We start from the raw sequence: 21753 nt of genomic DNA on the forward strand, positions 1-21753 counted from the left end.
GAGTATAAAAGTTGGGGTCTGATGTTGCAGTTGTATAGAACGTTGGTTCGGCCGCATTTGGAATACTGCGCCCAGTTCTGGTCACCACACTACCAGAAGGACGTGGAGGCTTTAGAGAGAGTGCAGAGGAGGTTTACCAGGATGTTGCCTGGTATGGAAGGACTTAGTTATGAGGAGAGATTGGGTAAACTGGGGTTGTTCTCACTGGAAAGACGGAGGATGAGGGGTGACCTAATAGAGGTGTATAAAATTATGAAAAGCATTGATAGGGTGAACGGTGGGAAGCTTTTTCCCAGGTCAGTGGTGACATTCACGAGGGGTCATAGGTTCAAGGTGAGGGGGGGGGGGTGCGTTTAACACAGATATCAGAAGGACGTATTTTACACAGAGGGTGGTGGGGGCCTGGAATGCGCTGCCGGGCAAGGTGGTGGAGGCGGACACACTGGGAACGTTTAAGACTTATCTAGATAGCCACATGAACGGAGTGGGAATGGAGGGATACAAAAGAATGGTCTAGTTTGGACCAGGGAGCGGCAGGGGCTTGGAGGGCCGAAGGGCCTGTTCCTGTGCTGTATTGTTCTTTGTATTCGCTGAGTTCGTGGATTAATAGTCAAGTGATAATACCACGAGGCCATCACCTCCCCTGAGATTGCAGAGATGGGTGGGTGTTGGGAGGGGTGGGGGGGTGGGTGGTGTTATGAGGCTATGGAGGAATTTGAAAACAAGGAGATGATGGCCCCATGCTGGATTTGCACCAGGCTGGTGGGGTGGGCAGTTTGGCTCAAGTGTCGGGGGAGGGGGGGGGGAAGAGTGGGTTGCTGACTCTGTAACTTTAACCCAGTGAGAGATGGCATATTTAGGCAAGTGAAGAAGATGAGATGTGACTGATACAGCTTTCGAGCAGCTTCCTATCCTGTGGCATGTTCTTGGGAAGCTGAGATACCGGAACTGTTTATTTTATATAACTTTCTATTTTAGCATGGTAATGTGATGAGTGCTGTTACCTGATAGTATTAAATTCACAGTGGTACTGGACTCTGGGAGTCAAATTTCTGCAATGGAACCTTATTGATCACTGCATTATATAATTTTTTTAAAATACATTAGAATTACAATCAACGTCCTGGGCTCCCTCTGAACTGCTTTTCCTGATCTTACTCAGCAAGTTAAAAAGTCAGAAACCAAAGTTCGGAAAGTTTTAAAACTTTTATCAAGTTTAAAATATTGAAAGCTGACATTTTTTGACACAAATCTGGAGCGCCCGGCTCTTCGAAGTTGTTTGTGGGAAGATTTTGTTGGAATAAATGGCCAGGTTGAAGACTGTTGTTTGGCAAGGTCCCTCTGGCTGATGACGAAAGCAGTTCTGTAACTGCAATGCAGAATTCACAGGGAAAGGAACAGGGAGGATCGCTGCTCACTCCCATCCCGGCTCCAGGTCCAGTCTTCCGCAGTGTGTGTGCGGAAATTGAGAGGAAGAGAGAGAGAGAGAGGGAGGCAGGGAGAGCACACTCACATACCAGCAATGCTGCACACAGACGCAGTGCCTACCCTCCCCTTCTGATTAGCACTCACAAGCTCCAGCACTGACGGCTAGGTGCAGATCCTCTCTGCTGAGGCTTCTGCAACTGCTCATTCCTCTCTCCCTCTCCTTCTCTATCTGGAGTTAACAGACGCCAATTCCAACCCCTCCTCCCCCCTCCCCCCTCAAGTCATCCCAGTCATCTCAACTGCAATTTATTGACCAAGTTAACCCCCCAGAATGAAACCTCAGAAAGTATCCATGGACTTCTGTGGAGTCGATTCAGCAAAAATCTTCCCGGGGAGACTTTTCGTGGCTATCTTAATTGGTAAGAGGCTAAACCCCAATATCATCATGTAATGTAGTGACTGTATATTAGCAATAACTTTTCTCAGTGAATTATTTACATCTATATTTCTTGCAACCGCAGAGATTTATTTAGCGTTAATCTTAAACATTCAATACTATATTTTTTGCTATTTCATTCTTTTTTTTAAACTCGTTTTCGGTGTTGGCAATTTCTCTCTCGGTTTCCCCCGGTTTCTGGTCGGTTTTCACTCCTTCCCTGACTGGGAAATCCAACGCACCAGTAGACTGATTGGTACAAACACATCTGTGTTTTTGTAACTTTCACTGAAGTTCAGATGATAAGAGTTATCAGAGGTTCTGGATGTTATTGGTTGGTATCTGGGGTTTGTGACCGTGCCAAATATGTGGACTTGGAGTTTGAGTAAGTCCCTGTAGAATCAGAACCCATCCTGCACCAGTCCCCAAAATAAACCAATGTCAGCATTTTGACATTCCTCTGACTGCACGGTGCTGAGAGACACTTGTCCCATCTCCCAACCCAAGCCCCTGATCAGAGGCAGAGCAAGTCCTCATTCTCTTTTTTTGACATTAGAATTTTGGTTTGAGATTTTAGGGGACTATGGGAATTTAAAACAAATTGAGGACGGCGTTCAGATTTAAGAAAAACATAATTCCTGGGTCAAGAATTGAGACTGGAATCTGGCAATGTCTAAAATGTTGGGTCGAAATTTAGATAGAGGGGAAAATCCCAACCTTTTAATTCCAGATTTGGATCAGGTAGGTTCACAACCGAGTCAGAAGAAGAAAACAAATTCATCTTTCATATTCTTTCTAGCACCGTGGTATATCCAAGTCATATCCAAGATGGCACCTATGTATGGACGATAAGTGTCCTCTTATAATCATAGAATCCTTACAGGCAGAAGGAGGCCATTTGGCCTATTGAGTCTGCACCAACCACAATCCCTATCCCCAGAACCCCATGCATTTACCCTAGCTAGTCCCCCTGACACTAAGAGACAATTTAGCATGGCCAATCCACCTAACCCACACATCTTTGGACTGTGGGAGGAAACTGGAGCACCTGAAGGAAACCCATGCAGACACGGGAGAACATGCAGACTCCTCACAGCGCCAGGGAACTGGGGTTCAATTCCTGGCTTGGGTCACTGTCTGTGTGGAGTCTGCACGTTCTCCCCGTGTCTGCATGGGTTTCCCCCCGGGTGCTCCAGTTTCCTCCTACAGTCCAAAGATGTGCGGGTTAGGTGGATTGTCCCTTAGTGTCAGGGGGACTAGCTAGGGTAAATGCATGGGGTTATGGGGATAGGGTATGGGTGGGATTGTGGTTGGTGCAGACTTGATGGGCCAAATGGCCTCTCTCTGCACTGTAGGGATTCTATGATTCTAAGAGGACACCTATTGTCCATACACCAGGTGCCATCTTGGATACACCACGGTGCCAGGAAGAATATGAAAGATTAATTTGTTTTCTTTTTCTTTAATAGCATTTGTGCTTGGGTCTATTCCGATGTGTCTGAGATCGGAGTCACATAGCTATTGGGAACAACGCTTTTCTCAGTGTCCAGTTTCCTAGTGGTCTCATTGCAAACTTCAAAAGGACGTAGGCTGGTGGAATGGGCGGACACGGTGGCAGATGGAATTTAGAGCTGGGAAATGTGGGACGGGATGTTCTAGCCGCGCACACCCCAAGACCGAAAATTTCTGCCTGAGGTCAATGGACCTTTAAATGGTCCACTGAATTTTCTGTCCCACCCACTATGCTTCCCGTGGTGGGAGGGACAGGAAAATTCCACGCTGAAGTGATTCATTTTCGTGGGGAGGGGAGGAGACGCAAAGAGACAATGTAAAACAAGTGTAAGAGAGTACAGAAGCAGAGCGAGCTGGGTACATGTGTGCATCAATCATTAAAAGTGGCAGGACAGGTGGAGAGGGTGCTTAATAAAGCATTCAGCATCCTCGGCTATATTCTGAAGGGCATAGAGTACAAAAGCAAGGAGGTTATGTTAAAAATGTGTAAAACCCTGGTTCAGCCTCATCTGGGGTATTGTAGCCAGTTCTGGGTACCGCACTTTAGGAGAGACGTGAAGGCATTAGAGAGGGTGCAGAAAAGATTCATGAGAATGGTTCAATGGATGAGAAACTTCAGTTACTCAGATGAATTAGAGAAATTGGGACCGTTTTTCTTGGAGAAGAGCAGATTTGATGAAGATGTTCAAAATCATGGAGGGTCTGGACAGAGTAGATGAAGAAAAACTTCCTCACACGGCAAGTGGTCAGAATCTTTGTGAATGTACGAGGGAATTGGATCATTATCTGAAATAATAGGATGTGCATGGCCATGGGGTGGAGGCAAGGGAGTGGTGCTAGATAAATTTCTCCTTGAGAGAGTCGATGCAGAAATGACAGGCAAGTAACCTCCTTATATGCTGCAACTATTCTGTGATTCTTAATAAGGTCCCTCTACATCACATTGATTATCTAGCGGTCTAATGGTTGTGTCTGATCTGTGATGTACAGATAATCTTTTCAGGTACCTGAGACTGGAAAGTCTTAAGGGATCATAGAATCATCGAATCCCTACAGTGCAGAAGGAGGCCATTTGGCCCATCCGGTCTGCACCGACCCTCCGACTGAGCATTGTACCCAGGACCAATCCCCATAACCCCACATATTTACCCACTAATCCCCTAACCTACACATCTTGGGACCTAAAGGGCAATTTAGTATGGCCAATCTGCCTAACCCGCACATCTTGGGACTGTGGGAGAAACACGGAACACCCGGAGGAAACCAACGCAGACATGGGGAGAATGTGCAAGCTCCACACAGATGGGGAGAATGTGCAAACTCCACACAGATGGGGAGAATGTGCAAACTCCACACAGACAGTCACCCAAACTGGGAACCAAACCCGAACCCCTGGCACTGTAAGGCAGCAGTGCTAACCATTGTGCCACCGTGCCTTTCACCTGTCCTGAGGATTGAGCATAACCCTGAATCCTGGTAAACTAACTCCTGAGGCTCGGAAAGCTGAGCCTGATTAATACTTACATTGCTAATTTGTTGATTATAAAAATCCTCATCCTTGCTTTCAAACAAATATTTCCATGGTCTGATTATTCTGTCATTCCTCTGGCTCTACAACCCTCCGAGACTACTCTGTTCCTCCAATTCAGACCTTACACAACCCCCAATTTTTATCACTCTGCCATTGGTGGCCCTGTCTTTGGCTGCATGTGCTCTAAGCTCTGAAATTTCCTCTCCATTACTAATCTCAATCAAGACAAATATTTTCAAAATCTAACTTTTCAACCAAGCTTTTGGTCACTTCTAATCTTTCCTCACGTGGCTTGCTGTCTTATTTGATCTAATTACCTTCATGTGAAGTACCTGGGATCATTTTATTACATTCAAAGTACTGTATTATTTATTTTTTTTATCCTGTTTGAATTTTGCGAGGATTCAGGTTTTGGGGGAAAAGACTCGCCACTAAATCGGGAAATTCGAAATCGGGCGACTGAGGTTGGTTAGAATCAACAACTGCAATAGAAGAGGAATTGAGGATTTGATCTTGTCATGTGGTCTCTGAGATTCAATGTTTCAGAGCCAAGTGAGCGCATAGACAAAATGCATCCAGTGATACCAGTAAACTGTTTAGCAATCTTACATTTCAAAAGAAAATTGGATAAATGCTTGAAAAGGAAAAGAAAATAATTGCAGGGCTACTGGGAAAGGGCAGGGGAGTGGGGCTAATTAGATAGCTCTTTCAAAGAGCTGGCACGGGCATGATGGGTTGAATGGCCTCCTTTGCTTTGTAAGATACCTAGTGTGGTATGGGGGGGGCAATCACAGCTAAGAGTTTATGCATATGTATCATTTCAGCGGACTCGCATTGATCAGGAACAGAAACCCTGCTTTACCTTTTTTCCCCTGTCTAGTTCAGGGACACTGAGGCTGATAATAGATTAACTAACCACATTGCGTGGGCAGGCATTGCATCTGGTGCTTTGAAGGTCTGCGTGACTTAAAGCTCCCCTGAAAACGATGCACCTATCCAGTGAGACCAACCTTGGCAGTGTCCCTTTAAGAGTGTTTCATGGAATATTAAAAGGTAATGAGGCAATGCAGAGAGAGTGCCGGCTTAGGAAGCTAGGTAGAAAAAAAAAGACACGCTCCTTGCTGTGAACAGAATCTGATGGCAGGAGGACATGTTTTATCTCATAGATTCAATGTAATTTCAGTAATATTGGTTAAGGATGGTGCATTTACAAGAGAGAGACTTGTATAAACGGCGCTTCTGAAAATGTTGCACTACAAAGGATAAAAGGCTTAACTATCAGTGCAAATATAGCTGGGTCTGATCCAACTCTGACCTGAACCCAGATTGATGTGTTAGGGTTGCTGAACTGCAGCTTGGACTGAACAAGGTGTGTAATGGAACCATTGCTGTCGGTGGATTGTCTGGAACAGGTTTAAATAACGGTGTTTTTACATTATTGAAAGAAAGACAGAACTTGCATTTATATAGCACCCTTTGCAAATTCAGCACACTTTACAGCCAATGAAGTACTTTTGAAGTGTAGTTAATGTTGCAATGACAAAATGCAGAGCCAATTTACGTACCGGAAGCTCCCTGAACAATAAGGTGATCGCAAGCAGATTAACTGTTTTAACGTTATCGGTTGAAGAGTAAATGCTGGCCGGAACACTGGTGATAATCTCCCTGCTCTTCTTTGCAATAATGCCAAAGGATCCTTTACAATACTCGAGAGGGAAGTCAGAGAGTCCATGTAACAATAGGCAGCATCTCTGACAGAGTAGCACTCCATCAGTACTGCATCAGAGACGTTAACCTGGATTTTTGGGCTTGGGTCTATGGAGTACAACCTGACCCCCTGCAAACCTCTGGCTCAGAGGCAAGAGTGCAGAGCCACAGTCAGCGCCTAATGAGTGGCCTCATTAAGAGACCAAGGTGTGTAATTCATCAAAGTGTGAAAAGGGCCGGATACATAAAGAAGTTGGTCCGAATGGAATAAATTATGGATTACTAGTTCAGTCATATTATCAAAGATATTATCAAGTCAGGCAGAAGTAACATAGCAGCAATCTGACAGAACCAGATGGTTACATAGCGGTAATGTTTTATTTATTTATCACAAGTAGGCTTACATTAACACTGCAGTGAAGTTACTGTGAAAATCCCCTAATCGCCATACTCCAGTGCCTGTTCGGGTACACTGAGGGAGAATTTAACATGGCCAATGCACCTAACCAGCACGTCTTTCAGTCTGTGGGAGGAAACCGGAGCAGCTGGAGGAAACCCACGCAGACAGAGGGAGAATGTGCAGACTCCGCACAGACAGTGACCCAAACCGGGAATTGAACCCGGGTCCCTGGCACTGCGAGGCAGCAGTGCTAACCACTGTGCCACCGTGCCGTGGTTATAGAAGCAGATGGTTACATAGCAGTAATGTCACTGAACCAGATGCCCAGACTAAGCGCTGGGGACATGGGTTCAAATCCAACCACGGTGGGCGGAATTTAAGTTCAGTTAATAATGGTGACCATAACAATTATCATCAATTATTATAAAAACCCATGTGACTAAATGTCTTCAGGGAAGTTGTGATGAGAAATGTATATTTTTACATTTTTATATTTTGTGATTGTGTTTTCTATGTAATTAAATGAAATTGTGTGTGTGTGCTTGTGTATACGTGAGAGAGGGACCAGAGTTAATTGAACAGGGAGAAGGCGACTGGAGACAGGTCGCCCGTGAGGTCTAAGAGCTGAAAGATTAAAGGTGTTAGGTGTGTGCATTTGTAATGGGAGGCTATAGTGGATTTGGGTTACAAGTAAATAGTTTGGATCTAAAATTTGCATTGTGAGATAAGCGGGGAAATTGGTTTTTCCGGTGTTAAATTTCAAAAGGGAGTTCAGAGGAACATTTGCATCTTACAGGGGTTTCATGAGTCAATAGGGGAAGGTATATTAAATTTTATTGGCCAAAATGTAGAGGCAAAATAGAAAGCATGAAAGATTTTTATATTTGGATAAGTTGAGTTCAAAGAGATGTTTAAGGACAATGGATTCTCATGAAAGAGGATAAAGGTATTTAAGGAAATGGTGATTTAACTGAGTTGTGAGTTGCTGTGGAAGCTCTGAATATCAGATCTGTGTGTGGGAGTTCCTGAGAAATTGGGAATGCTTTGAGTTGAAGGCAGCCACCTAGTGTTAAGCCAGGACAGTCTTTGTTTTAATAAACAGTTTACTTCTGAACCTCTTTTTGGAATTCCATATCAGGATGGAAGTGAAAAGAATTGCCTGAATTTAGATAATATTTACTGGATTTTTATGATTTAAGAATCTGTAAAGGGTTGTTATCAAAAAAGGTAATTTAATGATTTACTTCTGACCAATCAAGGTTTTTGAAGGCTGTTCAGTAAGGCTGTTTTAACTGTGTCATTTTTATCATGTGTGTTAACAATTGGGAAAAATTAAGATTTAAAAACACAAAGTCAAAGCAGGGAGTTGATTAGAGGCAGACAGCTGGAGAAATTATGGTCCAAAGATGTGCGGGTTAGGTTGATTGGCCATGCTAAAATTGCCCCTTAGTGTCCTGGGATGTGTAGATTAGAGGGATTAGCGGGTAAAATATGTTGGGATATGGGGGTAGGGCCTGGGTGGGATTGTGGTCGGTGCAGACTCGATGGGCCAAATGGCCTCTTTCTGTACTGTAGGGTTTCTATGATTCTATGATTCTATGAAATGTGAATTAGCCTATCAGTGGGGAGTATTTTACACATGTGACTAGGAAGAATAATAGGGCTACAATAGTGGTAACTTCAAAGTGGAGAGAAAAGGATATTGACTAATAACTGCCAAAAGCTGACTCCACAGGGGGATAAAACTAAAGGGAAAGACATGGTATAGCTGTAGAACACTAACTATAGAAAACAGGAAGACAAGGGAGTGAGACAACTAAACATCGGAGCTGCAGCAAGTCGAGAGAAGCTGCCATCTTCCACCTTCACTGAATCAGAGGACTATTCCCCAGACGTGGCCACCTTAACCTGTGTATGGTAATTAATTGCTGGATTTAGCTCCTAGATTTACTTAATATTGGATGTTGTTTGGGAAAAGGGGTGCCTCAAAGATCAGATAAAACGTAGGTAGTTTTGGGGACTAAGGGATTTTTAAAGTTTATTTATTAGTGTCACAAGTAGGCTTACATTAACACTGCAATGAAGTTACTGTGGAAATCCCCTAGTTGCCACACTCCAGCACCTGTTCGGGTTCACTGAAGGAGAATTAAGCATGGACAATGTACCCAACCAGCACATCTTTCGGAAACCGGAGCACCCAGAGGAAACCCACGCAGACACGGGGAGAACGTGCAGACTCCACACAGACAGTGACCCAAGCCAGGAATTGAACCCGGGTCCCTGGCACTGTGAGGCAGCAGTGCTAACCACTGTGCCACCGTGCTGCCTCATAGTTTAATGTAAAATTATGTGTGTGTAGCCATAAGTATGCATAAGTGTCGTTGAGTATTGTAGTCCTTCTTGTTGTGTGTATTTTCTTTCCTTTAAGTTAATAAATATTCTTTATTAATTGTTCACACAACGACTGGTCTGTTTCCTCACTGGGTTGGACACTGTTCCTCACGTAATTCCAAAAATGCACATACACCACTATGAACCGGTATTCCAAGTTATCCTTCTGGGTTTCGGGAAACGCTCACATTTAACATCAGTGTGGTTCATAACAAAAATTGGGGGCTCTTGGCTGAGATTTTAAAAACCATTATTCCTTTGGTGTAGGGAATTTGTGACTTTTTAAATGGAGTGAGAGTGAGGATAGCACGGAAACAAATTAAGAGAGGTGTGATTTAAAATAAGGCGACTGCAAAACTGGCTTTTGCACTGGCCAAGACTTGTTTGGGAGTGGAGAATATAACCTTGGAAAGTTTTAAAAGTCTACCTAAAACTAAGTTGTTGGAATTGGCGAATACATTACAGTTAGGGTTAGCTACAGGGGTTAAGAAAGCTGAGGTAATTGCAGAAATAGCAAAATACTTAAATGTACAAGAGTTGTCAGACAGACCAAGTATTTTAAAAAGTTAGGAAATGGAATTAGCTAATATTCAATTATAACGAGAAATGAAAGGATCCTGAACCTGAAATACAGGAAAAGCAAAACGAAAGCGAGGAGAGAGAAAAAGAGAGAGCTCTTCAGAGGGAATTGGAAATGCAGAAGTTAGCAATGGCAGAAAGAGAAAAGGATAAAGAGAGAGAATTTCAACTTCAAATGCAGTGAGTTATAGCAGGGAACAAGAACTGGGTGAGGAAAGAAGTAGTTCTAGGCATGAACCTAATGGGGAGGTGTTTAGATTTGCGTAGGCACTTCCAAAATTTGACGAAAAGAACATCAAAGCATTTTTTAACTTCTTTGAGAAAATAGCCAGACAAATGAAATGGTCGGCAGGTGTTTGGACATCGCTGTTACAGAGTAAACCTGTAGGTAGGGCTAGTGAAGTTTATGGGTGGGATTTTACGACCTCGTTCGTCCTGAAACCATACAATCCCGCCCGAGGTCAACGGACCTTTCCATGGTCTGCCCCTCGCCCGCTCCGATTCTCGTGGCAAGCGGGATAGTAAAATTCCGGCCTATATGTCTTTGTCAGAGGAAAGGTCTGGGGAGTACGATGCAATGAAGAAAGCTACATTGAGTGCTTATGGGTACCAGAGGCTTACAGACAAGTTTCGAAACGTAAGAAAACAGTCTGGACAGACTGATATTGAATTTGAAAGGGTTAAACAAAGTAATTTTGTTAGGTGAATGAGAACATTAAAAATAGAAGGAATCTATGAGGCCCTGTGAGATGTAATTCTATTGGAAGAAGTTTAAGATTCATCATCTGCAGTGATCAGGACTCGTGGAGGAACAAAGAGTTGAAACTGCAAGATTAGCCACAGAGCTTGCTGACAATGATGAATTGGTTCATCGGTCAAAGCCTTATTTTCAACACACTTTTAAATCTGAGAAAGATAGAAAGTGGGAAGGTGCGAGGAAAAAGCAGTCACGCAAGAGAAGGGTGGTTGAAAATTCCGTGGAGACTTCACCTCAAAATAAAAAAGGATGGTGCTGGGGGAATGAGAAACATGAGGAAAGTTAGATGCTTCCATTGTAATAAGCTGAGCCACACCGAATCATTATGCTGAGTGCTAAACAGAAAGCTTAAGAAAGGAACTATTAAATCTGAAACTGGAGAACAAGAGAAGCCGATTTATACACAGAGAAGACCAAACAATAGGGGTGATAATGTGTGCACAAACTGTACAGGGGCTGCGTGACCAGAAGGTGGCTGATGTGTTTTGGGATCTTGTGTATAAAGGCAAAGTCTTTTCAGGTGGGGAAAAATAGCATGGGGAAAGATGTTAAAATTTTAAGAGATACAAAAGCAAGCCAAGGATACCTGTTGTACAGAAGGAATATTGAAGGAAGAGGTTCTGATCAGCAGTATTCGCGGCAAAACAAGAAACATTCCTTTGATGAAAATAAACTTGAATAGTGTGAAGACGGGAGAAGTGGTTGTGGGAGTAATAGAAATATTGCCCATTGCAGGGATTGAATTAATTCCAGAGAATTATATAGTTGGATCACATATTGATAAGGTGCCTCACAAAAGGTTGCTGAGGAAGATTGGGTCACACGGAGTTGGGGGTAGGGTGTTAGCGTGGATTGGGGATTGGCTATCCGACAGGAAGCAGAGAGTCGGAATAAATGGGTGCTTTTCTGGTTGGCAGATGGTAGCTAGTGGCGTGCCGCAGGGATCGGTACTGGGGCCTCAACTATTTACCATTTATATAGACGATCTGGAGGAGGGGACTGAGTGTAGGGTAACAAAGTTTGCAGACGACACAAAGGTAAGTGGAAAAGTGAATCGTGTGGAGGGCGTAGAAGGTCTGCAGAGAGATTTGGACAGGCTGAGTGAGTGGGCGAGGATCTGGCAGATGGAGCATAACGTTGACAAATGCGAGGTTATTCACTTTGGAGGAAATAATAGCAAATTGGATTATTATCTAAATGGAAAAAAATTACAACATGCTACTGTGCAAAGGGACCTGGGGGTCCTTGTGCATGAGATGCAAAAACCCAGTCTGCAGGTGCAACAGGTGATCAAGAAGGCAAATGGGATGTTGGCCTATATCGCAAGGGGGATAGAATATAAAAGCAGAGATGTCTTGCTGCATCTGTACAGGGCATTGGTGAGGCCGCAGCTGGAATACTGTGTGCAGTATTGGTCCCCTTATTTGCGGAAGGATATATTGGCCTTGGAGGGAGTGCAGAGAAGGTTCACCAGGTTGATACCAGAGATGAGGAGTGTTGATTATGAGGAGAGACTGAGCAGATTGGGTTTGTACTCGTTGGAATTTAGAAGGCTGAGGGGGGATCTTATAGAGACCTATAAGATAATGAAGGGGCTGGATAGGGTAGAGGTGGAGAGATTCTTTCCATTTAGAAAGGAAGCTAGAACTCGAGGGCACAGCCTCAAAATAAAGGGGGGTCAGTTTAGGACAGAGTTGAGGAGGAACTTCTTCTCTCAGAGGGTGGTGAATCTCTGGAATTCTCTGCCCACTGAAGTGGTGGAGGCTACCTCGTTGAATATGTTTAAATCACGGATAGATGGATTCCTGATCGGTAAGGGAATTAGGGGTTATGGGGATCAGGCGGGTAAGTGGAACTGATCCACTTCAGATCAGCCATGATCTTATTGAATGGTGGGGCAGGCTCGAGGGGCTAGATGGCCTACTCCTGCTCCTATTTCTTATGTTCTTATGTTCTTATTGTAGTGATGCCTGCTGTGGTTGAACAGTCGCTAGAAAATCCAGCGACAGAGAAATCACAAAAACCACCCTGGGATGTTTCCTGATTGTGTAATAATGGGATCACAGGCACATAAGATAGGATAAAAGATGGCGAGGTTAAGAGTACAGGATGAGATAAGGTTATCTGATAAGATGGAACAAATGAAGGGCAATAAACTGATGTGTTTAGTTCAAAGAGATTGATAGAGTTACAGTATAGTGATTCCAAATTAAAGTAAATCTATCAAGCGGCTTACTCAGAATTGGAGGTGCAGTGTACTCCTCAATATTATTATGTAAAGGATCACATATTAATGAGAAAATGGTACGCACACCATAAATCCCATAGAGTGTGCCATATTAACGCGCTTAAGAGGTATTGGGATAGAGGAGATTAGGACAAGCATGGGGTCTTGATAGTCATGAAGCAGGAAGAAGAAAACGTTTTAATTTTAACAGTGACTTCCCTCTAATTCATTTGGGTAATGAGCAAGTGCTGAAAAATTTAAACAACTGATTAAGTTATTTTCCAGATCAAAGCCGAGATGAATTGGGAGAGTTACTCCAGTCCTTTAAATATTTTTGTAGGAATACATCAGGTAGAATGGATATAGTGATGCATGATGTTGATGTGGGGGAAGCAGTTCCAATGAAGCAACATCCATTGAGGTTAAGCCCAGCAAAGTCATCACAAGTACAGAAGGAAATTGAATAGATGTTCCAAAATGACATCATTGAATTGAGTTCTGGTGATTGAAGTTCCCCTATCATCATGGTACCAAAGTCGGATGGAACACAAAGACTTTGTGTGTTCGACAGGAAAGTGAATGTCGTCACCAAATGGGATTTGTTTCTTGTACCACGGTTGGAGAATTGCATTGAAAGATTTAGACAGTCTAAATTCATCACAAAAATAGACTTGCTAAAGGCATATTGGCAATTACCTTTGCCTGAGAGGGCAAAGGAAATCTCCGCATTTGTGACATAAGGACTAGGAGCAGGAGTAGGCCATCTGGCCCCTCGAGCCTGCTCTGCCATTCGGTAAGATCATGGCTGATCTTTTCGTGGACTCAGCTCCACTTATCCGCCCGCTCACCATAACCCTTACTGTTCAAAAGTCAATCTTTGCCTTAAAAACATTCAATGAGGTAGCCTCAACTGCTTCACTGGGCAGGGAATTCCACAGATTCACAACCCTTTGGGTGAAGAAGGTCCTCCTCAACTCAGTCCTAAATCTGCTCCCCCTTATTTTGAGGCTATGCCCCCTAGTTCAAGCAATCTCGCTGCTTCTATCTTGTCTATTCCCTTCATAATTTTATATGTTTCTATAAGACCCCCTCTCATTTTTCTGAATTCCAAAGAGTATAGCTCCAGTCTACTCAGTCTCTCCTCGTAAGTCAACCCTCCCAACTCTAGAATCAACCTAGTGAATCTCCTCTGCACCCGCTCCAGGGCTAGTACACCCTTTCTCAAGTAAGGAGACCAAAACTGCACACAGTACTCAAGGTGTGGCCACACCAGTACCTTATACAGCTCTATATAACCTCCCTGTTTTTAAACTCCATCCCTCTAGCAATGAAGGACAAAAATCCATTTGCCTTCTTAATTACCTGCTGCATCTGAAAACCAACTTTTTGCGATCCATGCACCAGGACACCCAGGTCCCTCTGCACAGCAGCATGCTGCAATTTTTTACCATTTAAATAATAGTCCATTTTGCTGTTATTCCTGCCAAAATGGATGACCTCACATTTACCAACATTGTATTCCATCCGCCAGACCCTTGCCCATAAGACCATAAGATATAGGAGCAGAATTAGGCCATTCAGCCCATGAAGTCTGCTCCGCCATTCAGTCATGGCTGATATGATTCTCATCCCCATTCTCCTGCCTTCTCCCCATAACCTTTAATCCCCTTATTGATCAAGAACCTATCTATCTCTGTCTTAAAGACATTCAATATCTCGCTTCCGCAGCCTTCTGTGGCAATGAGCTGCCACTCACTTAAGCTATTTATATCCCTCTGCAGATGTTCAGTGTCCTCTACACACTTTGCTTTCCCACCAAATGGACTTTATCGATTTAAAGTTATGGCATTCAGAATGAAGAACCACCCACAACATTTCAGACTAATGACTGAAGTTCTTCATGGACTAAGTCACTGTGTGGTAAATTGGCTATTTAGTGGTGTTTAGCCAAAGTTGGGAAGAACATCTGCAAAATAATTGTTTAAATGCTTAAAGAGGCTAATCCCGTCATGAATTTGGCGAAAAGCGAATTTGCTCAAGCTCATATTTCATATTTAGGACATATCTTGGGACATTGTCAAATGGTTCCACGAGATGTGACAATACAGGCTGTTTGGGATTTTCCTGAACCTACAACATAGAACATAGAACATTACAGCGCAGAACAGGCCCTTCGGCCCACGATGTTGCACCGACCAGTTAAAAAAAAAAACTGTGACCCTCCAACCTAAACCAATTTCTTTTCGTCCATGAACCTATCTACGGATCTCTTAAACGCCCCCAAACTAGGCGCATTTACTACTGATGCTGGCAGGGCATTCCAATCCCTCACCACCCTCTGGGTAAAGAACCTACCCCTGACATCGGTTCTATAACTACCCCCCCTCAATTTAAAGCCATGCCCCCTCGTGCTGGATTTCTCCATCAGAGGAAAAAGGCTATCACTATCCACCCTATCTAAACCTCTAATCATCTTATATGTTTCAATAAGATCCCCTCTTAGCCGCCGCCTTTCCAGCGAAAACAATCCCAAATCCCTCAGCCTCTCCTCATAGGATCTCCCCTCCATACCAGGCAACATCCTGGTAAACCTCCTCTGCACCCTCTCCAAAGCCTCCACATCCTTCCTGTAATGTGGGGACCAGAACTGCACACAGTACTCCAAGTGCGGCCGCACCAGAGTTGTGTACAGTTGCAACATAACGCTACGACTCCTAAATTCAATCCCCCTACCAATAAACGCCAAGACACCATATGCCTTCTTAACAACCTTATCTACTTGATTCCCAACTTTCAGGGATCTATGCACACATACACCTAGATCCCTCTGCTCCTCCACACTATTCAAAGTCCTCCCGTTAGCCCTATACTCAACACATCTGTTATTCCTACCAAAGTGAATTACCTCACACTTCTCCGCATTAAACTCCATCCGCCACCTCTCGGCCCAACTTTGCAACCTGTCTAAGTCTTCCTGCAGACTACGACACCCTTCCTCACTGTCTACCACACCACCGACTTTGGTGTCATCAGCAAATTTGCTAATCCACCCAACTATACCCTCATCCAGATCATTAATAAATATTACAAACAGCAGTGGCCCCAAAACAGATCCCTGAGGTACACCACTTGTAACCGCACTCCATGATGAATATTTACTATCAACCACCACCCTCTGTTTCCTATCCGCTAGCCAATTCCTGATCCAACAAGAAAAGATATATCAAGGTGTCTGAGAATGAATGGATATTATCATCAGTTTGTGCCAAATCTTAGCAGCGTGGTAGCACCACTAGCAGAACTCTTGAAGAAGAAGACATTGAACTGGGCGGAGGATCTCTAAACTGCATTCCAACATTTGAAAATTGTTGACGACAAAGTCCATGTTAGCCACACCAAATTATGACGAACAGTTTAAACTGATTGTGGATGCTAGTGACATTGCTGTGGGAGTTATGTTGTTACAAGAAGATGAACTTGGACTTGAGAAGCCTGTGGGTTCGTTCTCAAGGAAATTAAATCTTCACCCACGAAGTATTCTACAATTGGAAAAGAGACTTTAAGCTTGGTATTGGCATTGCAACTTTTTGAGATTTATGTTGCCAATAGTCCTGCGGAGGCAATCATATATACAAACCATAATCCCCTAAAATTTCTGGAGAAACTTTGAGATTGGAATGCGAGGTTATGTGGATGGAGTTATACAGCTTTTAATTTAAACACCTTCCAAGCATTCCAATCTAATGAGACAAGCAAAGACAGTAATTCAACATTTCCTTTGTTTAACACTTCTAGTACCAACTCAAACATAAACAGTTGCAACTCATTAACTCTTTACTGAACTCTAACTCTACCTGAACATCAACTTTCAACTGAACTTTAACTCTTCACTGCACTTTAACTCTAACTGAACATCAACTTTAACTATTTAACTAAAAATAGATAGCACCGAGTTTAGGAAAACCTTGGCCAAGAAATATCCTCGATGCAGAATCTATCTTCCTCTTTTCTGAAGCATCCTTCAGGGTACAAGTCTGCTTGCGATGGTTGGTCTCTTCGAGTTATCCCTGGCAAACAAAGGCTCACATGTCTTTTTATCCACAATTTTCCACTCGTTTCCGGAAGATTCTCGGTCATCCAGCCAACTGTATAACCAGAAACCGATCACATAGCTCGAACATCCAGTGAAATTACTTTTGAACGACGCCATTACACTTAGTTCATTTGACATGCACCATACATAGCAGCCATATAAATTGAAGCCACACTGTCTCGATTAATGTAAACAACTTCCTTTATCTGGGAAGGTTCAGATCACAGCTCCCAGACCAGAGCAACTTTACAACTTGCATCTGGTTTTAATCTATAAATTGACCAAAAATCCCAGCATGCTTAGCTCTCAGCCAGAATAGCCATTTTAAAGCCACTATTGCCATTATTGTTGTTAAATTATTGTTGCAGCCATTCTTTCTCCATCCACAATTTTGTTACTACAACTGTTTAATTTAAAAATCATTCATGTGACCCGGAGAGAAAATGTCATTGTGAATGCTTTATCATGAGTGTAAAAGAGGCTGTTGGGAACATTGGGTGTAAATACTCTGGGGTATATTTTATGTTAGTGCCTGTTTTTAAATCTTTGTAATGTTTAATAAGGTAGAACCAATAAGAGATGGTTGAGAAATGAAATTAAGGTGTTTCTTTTTTCAAAGGAGGGAAATTGCTAAGAATTGGGGAAAAGTAAATTAAAAACACAAAAGTCAAAGCAGGGAGTTGATTAGAGGCAGACGGCTGGAGAAATGACGAGATGCAAATGAGCCCATCAGTGGGAAATTAGTATTTTACATATGTGATGAGAGAGAACAATGGGGCTATAATTGTGGTAACTTCAAAGCGGAGAGATAAGGAAATTGACACGTACCTGCCCAAAGCCGACTCCGCAGGGGGATAAAATCAAAGGGAAAGAAATGGTAAAGCAGTAGAACACTAAGAAGCCAAGGGAGAGAGACTGCTAACATCAGAGCTGCAGCAAGTTGCAACTATCATTTCCCAAGAGAAGCTGCCATTTTCCACTTTAACTGAACCAGAGGACTATTCCCCACACGTAGCCACCTTAACCTGTGTATGGTAATTATTTGCTGAACTTAGTTCATAGAGTTACTTCATGTTGTTTGGGAAAATGGGGTGTCTCAGAGTTCAGGTGAACATAGGTAGTTTTGGGGACCAAGGGATAATTTGATGTTAAAATGGTGTGTGTATAAGCATTAGTATCCTTAAGTGTTGTGAGAAATATAGTCCTTCTTGTAATGTGTGTTGTTTTTGTTTTAAGTTAATAAATATTCTTCATTAATTGTTCACAAAACAACTGAACTGTTCCTAACTGAATTGTACATTGTTCCTCACATAATGTGAAAAACACCACTCCGAATCAGTGTTTCAAGTAACCATTCTGTGTTTTGGGATATCCTTTATTTAACATCAGCATGGACGTGTGTTTAAGGTTTTTTTTTCCCTATTTAATAATTTATTTCATTTTTAACATTCTGAAGGTGTTACTGCAGTTCTATGCTTTTGAGGTCAGTAGCTATTGCTCCTCCTCGTCACAAACAAAAAGGTTTATGATCAGTGTTTGGGGTTCTGGCTTGCTCGACAATAACATCAGCTGTGGATGTAACGGGAAGAAATCTTCCTTCCATACCGGGTCTGTCTGATATGTGACTCCAGACCCACAGAGTGTGCTTGATTCCACAAGAAATGGCTCCCTGAAATGGTCTAACAAGTCACTGAGTTCAAGGGCAATTAGGGATGAGCTTTGCCTCCCACATCCCATGAAAGGATTTTAAAAAAAGAAAATAGTGACAGGGTAAAATTTGAGTTTTAAAAGCACTTTCAGAGGAGGGAAATGTGAGGAAAGAAATGAGAAGCTAGATCAATGGTGTAACTTGATCTTCTTTGGGGATCAGGGAGGAGGTTAAATGGTTAGTGGGATGTGGGAAAGTTCCCCGTTATGGCGCTGGGGGAGGGTTGGCGCTGGGAGAGGGCTGGCGCTGGGGGAGGGCTGGCGCTGGGGGAGGGCTGGCGCTGGGGGAGGGCTGGCGCTGGGGGAGGGCTGGCGCTGGGGGAGGGCTGGCGTTGGGGGAGGGCTGGCGCTGGGGGAGGGCTGGCGCTGGGGGAGGGCTGGCGCTGGGGGAGGGTTGGCGCTGGGCGAAGGTTGGCGCTGTTGGAGGGTTGGCACTGGGAGAGGGCTGGCGCTGGGGGAGGGTTGGCGCTGGGCGAAGGTTGGCGCTGTTGGAGGGTTGGCGCTATTGGTGGGTTGATACGGGGGAGGGTTGGTATTGCGGAGAGTTGGCAGGGGGAAGGTTGATATTGGGATGGGTTGGCACTGCCGAAGAGTCCACATGAGGGTGAGCAACTGTGTGGGGAAAATGTTTGCATTGGAGAAGACTCCCTAATAAGAGGAGATTGCATGAAATGGGGGAGAGCCTATGACGGGTGAAAGTTGGTGACGGTCAAGTTTATGTTTGATGTGTTGAAGGAGAAAGCTTGACAGTGTGAACGACTTTTCTCACTCCCTTCTTTTCTAATGTGTATCTGTTCACGTTGTGGATATTCGAATTGTTTGATATTGTACTGATTTTAGTACATGAGTAGTAACTCAGAGACCATGAGGTCAAATCTTCCTGAAACCAGCTGTGATACATCTTGTATATTGTGGGTGAGCGCCAGGAAATCAATCAGCCCTTTCTAGGGGGAACGTCAGGAAAAGGAACCAGACACTCATCCCACTCTGGACTGAATTACTGACTGACTGATCACAGAGCACCTCGCAATGGCAGTAAATGGAGTCTTGTACCCACATCCTAAGAGCAAACAAATTAGCACTGTTTGGAAATTGCATATCAGAAACATGATTTATGTATGTGAATTGAATTCACCAAATGACACAGCAACAATGAGCAGGCAGGTTCTATGCGGGAAGAGTGGGCATTCTGTTCCCTGTGGTGAGCTGGATTCTCGATGATTGTAGGAATGCCACTCAATATGCAGATTATTGTGCTGGCAACCGCAGTTTGTTAGTTCATGTTTACCTCATGTTAATTCTGGATGTTTGAGTATAAGATCGGTATTATTGACTGTTTGCTTTATTAACTCCTGTATAGTAACATTTCTTCTGTTTGTTTAAAACCGTGCAATCTTAGTGACTCTGAATGAGCAACTCGGCTTTCAAATTTTACCTGCTTTAACAAGAAAGGTTACTGGTTTCTAATTGGATCATAACAAATTTGGGGCTCTCATTCAGGATCGTAACACTTTCCAATAAGATGTTTTACCGAGGCTTTATCTGGTCTTTCAGGTAGGCGTGATAGATCCCGCGTTGCTATTTTGAAATGGGCAAAGGTGTTCACACCACTTTTCTGCCGAATACTTATTCTTCAACCAACATCATCAAAATAAAAAGGACAGGTTATCTGGTCATCAACACGTCGCTATTGTGGGATCTTGCTGTGCGCACAATTGGCTGCCACATTTCCCACATTACAACAGTGACTAAACTTAAATAAAATAATTCATTGGCTGTAAAGCATTTTGTGTTGCCCTGTGATCATGAACACAGCCGTATAAACAAAATAAGTACCTGAAATCTATCGATGGATAAGACTGTCTTGGTGAAGATGGTGCAAACAGCAGAGCAATGATAAATTCACATGAGAAATCTGAGATCTTGGCTCTGTCAGCAGTCTTTCAGCAGTGAATTCATTTACTGAAGCAGACAAAAGTCCATAAACATGAATAAAGGTGAGACAGATCTATAAACCATCTATAGGCAAATGAGGGGTAGGATGAGAGTGGCACAGTGGTTAGCACTGCTGCTTCACAGCGCTAGGGACCTGGGTTCAATTCCGGCCTCGGGTCACTGTCTGTGTGGAGTTTGCACATTCTCCCCCTGTCTGTGTGGGTTTCCTCCGGAAGCTCCAGTTTCCTCTCTCGGCCCAAAGATGTGCGGGTTAGGTTGATTGGCCATGCTAAATTGCCCCTTAGTGTCAGGAGAATTAGCAGGGTAAATATGTGGCATTGCGGGAATGGCCTAGGTGGGATTGTGGTTGGTGCAGACTCGATGGGCCGAATGACCTCCTTGTGCACTGTAGGGATTCTATGATCAGGGATTGACAACTAACATTTCCATCTCTAGGAAGGAACATAGGACAGGAGGATGCCATTCAGCCCCTCAAGCCTGTTCCACCATTCAATTAGATCATGGCTGATCGATGATTTGACAACATTTACTTGCCATGGTTCTGTAACACTTGCCTCACAAAAAAATCAATACTTCTTAGTTGTAAAATTTTCAGTTGACCAAAGATAATATGCAAACACCTTTCTAAACCAAATCAATCAAATCCTCAGAAATAAATAATAAGCAAGGTTCCATTGAGTTCAAAAATAACACTGCACACTGACACAGTGACGAATGCTTCAGCTGGGGCTCAGTGAGTGGCAGCTCTTGCCTCTAACTCAGAAGGTTCAAATCTCCCCCAGAACTCCAGCTGGTGCTCACAATGCTGTACTGAGAGAGTGGCACTGTCAGAAGTGCTGTCTTTAGACCTGAAGCCCCATTGGCCCTCTCAAGTGGATGGCAGTATTTCAAAGAAGGGTTTTTGCAAGTGGACCTGCCCAATAATTATCTTCAGTCAACACGAGACGAGTATCTAGGCCATGTCACAGATAGTTTGTGGGCGCAAGCTACGCATAGGTGGGTTTCCACATTTCCTACAGGACAATAATG

The 21753-nt window shown here is 43.4% G+C and overlaps 1 protein-coding gene across 1 annotated transcript in view; it reads left to right on the forward strand.

Moving 5' to 3' along the window:
- Positions 1-1372: 1372 nt before the first annotated feature.
- LOC144479952 (sodium channel regulatory subunit beta-4-like) overlaps positions 1373-21753 on the forward strand; it is a 45537-nt gene continuing 25156 nt past the window's right edge. Inside the window, exon 1 of the mRNA XM_078199037.1 lies at positions 1373-1847. Coding sequence (XP_078055163.1) covers positions 1760-1847 — 88 coding nt within the window. The 5' untranslated portion in view covers positions 1373-1759. The remainder of the gene's footprint in view (positions 1848-21753) is intronic.

This window comes from Mustelus asterias, chromosome 27 (genome assembly GCF_964213995.1).
Source record: "Mustelus asterias chromosome 27, sMusAst1.hap1.1, whole genome shotgun sequence".
In the NCBI taxonomy this organism is placed as follows: Eukaryota; Metazoa; Chordata; class Chondrichthyes; order Carcharhiniformes; family Triakidae; genus Mustelus; species Mustelus asterias.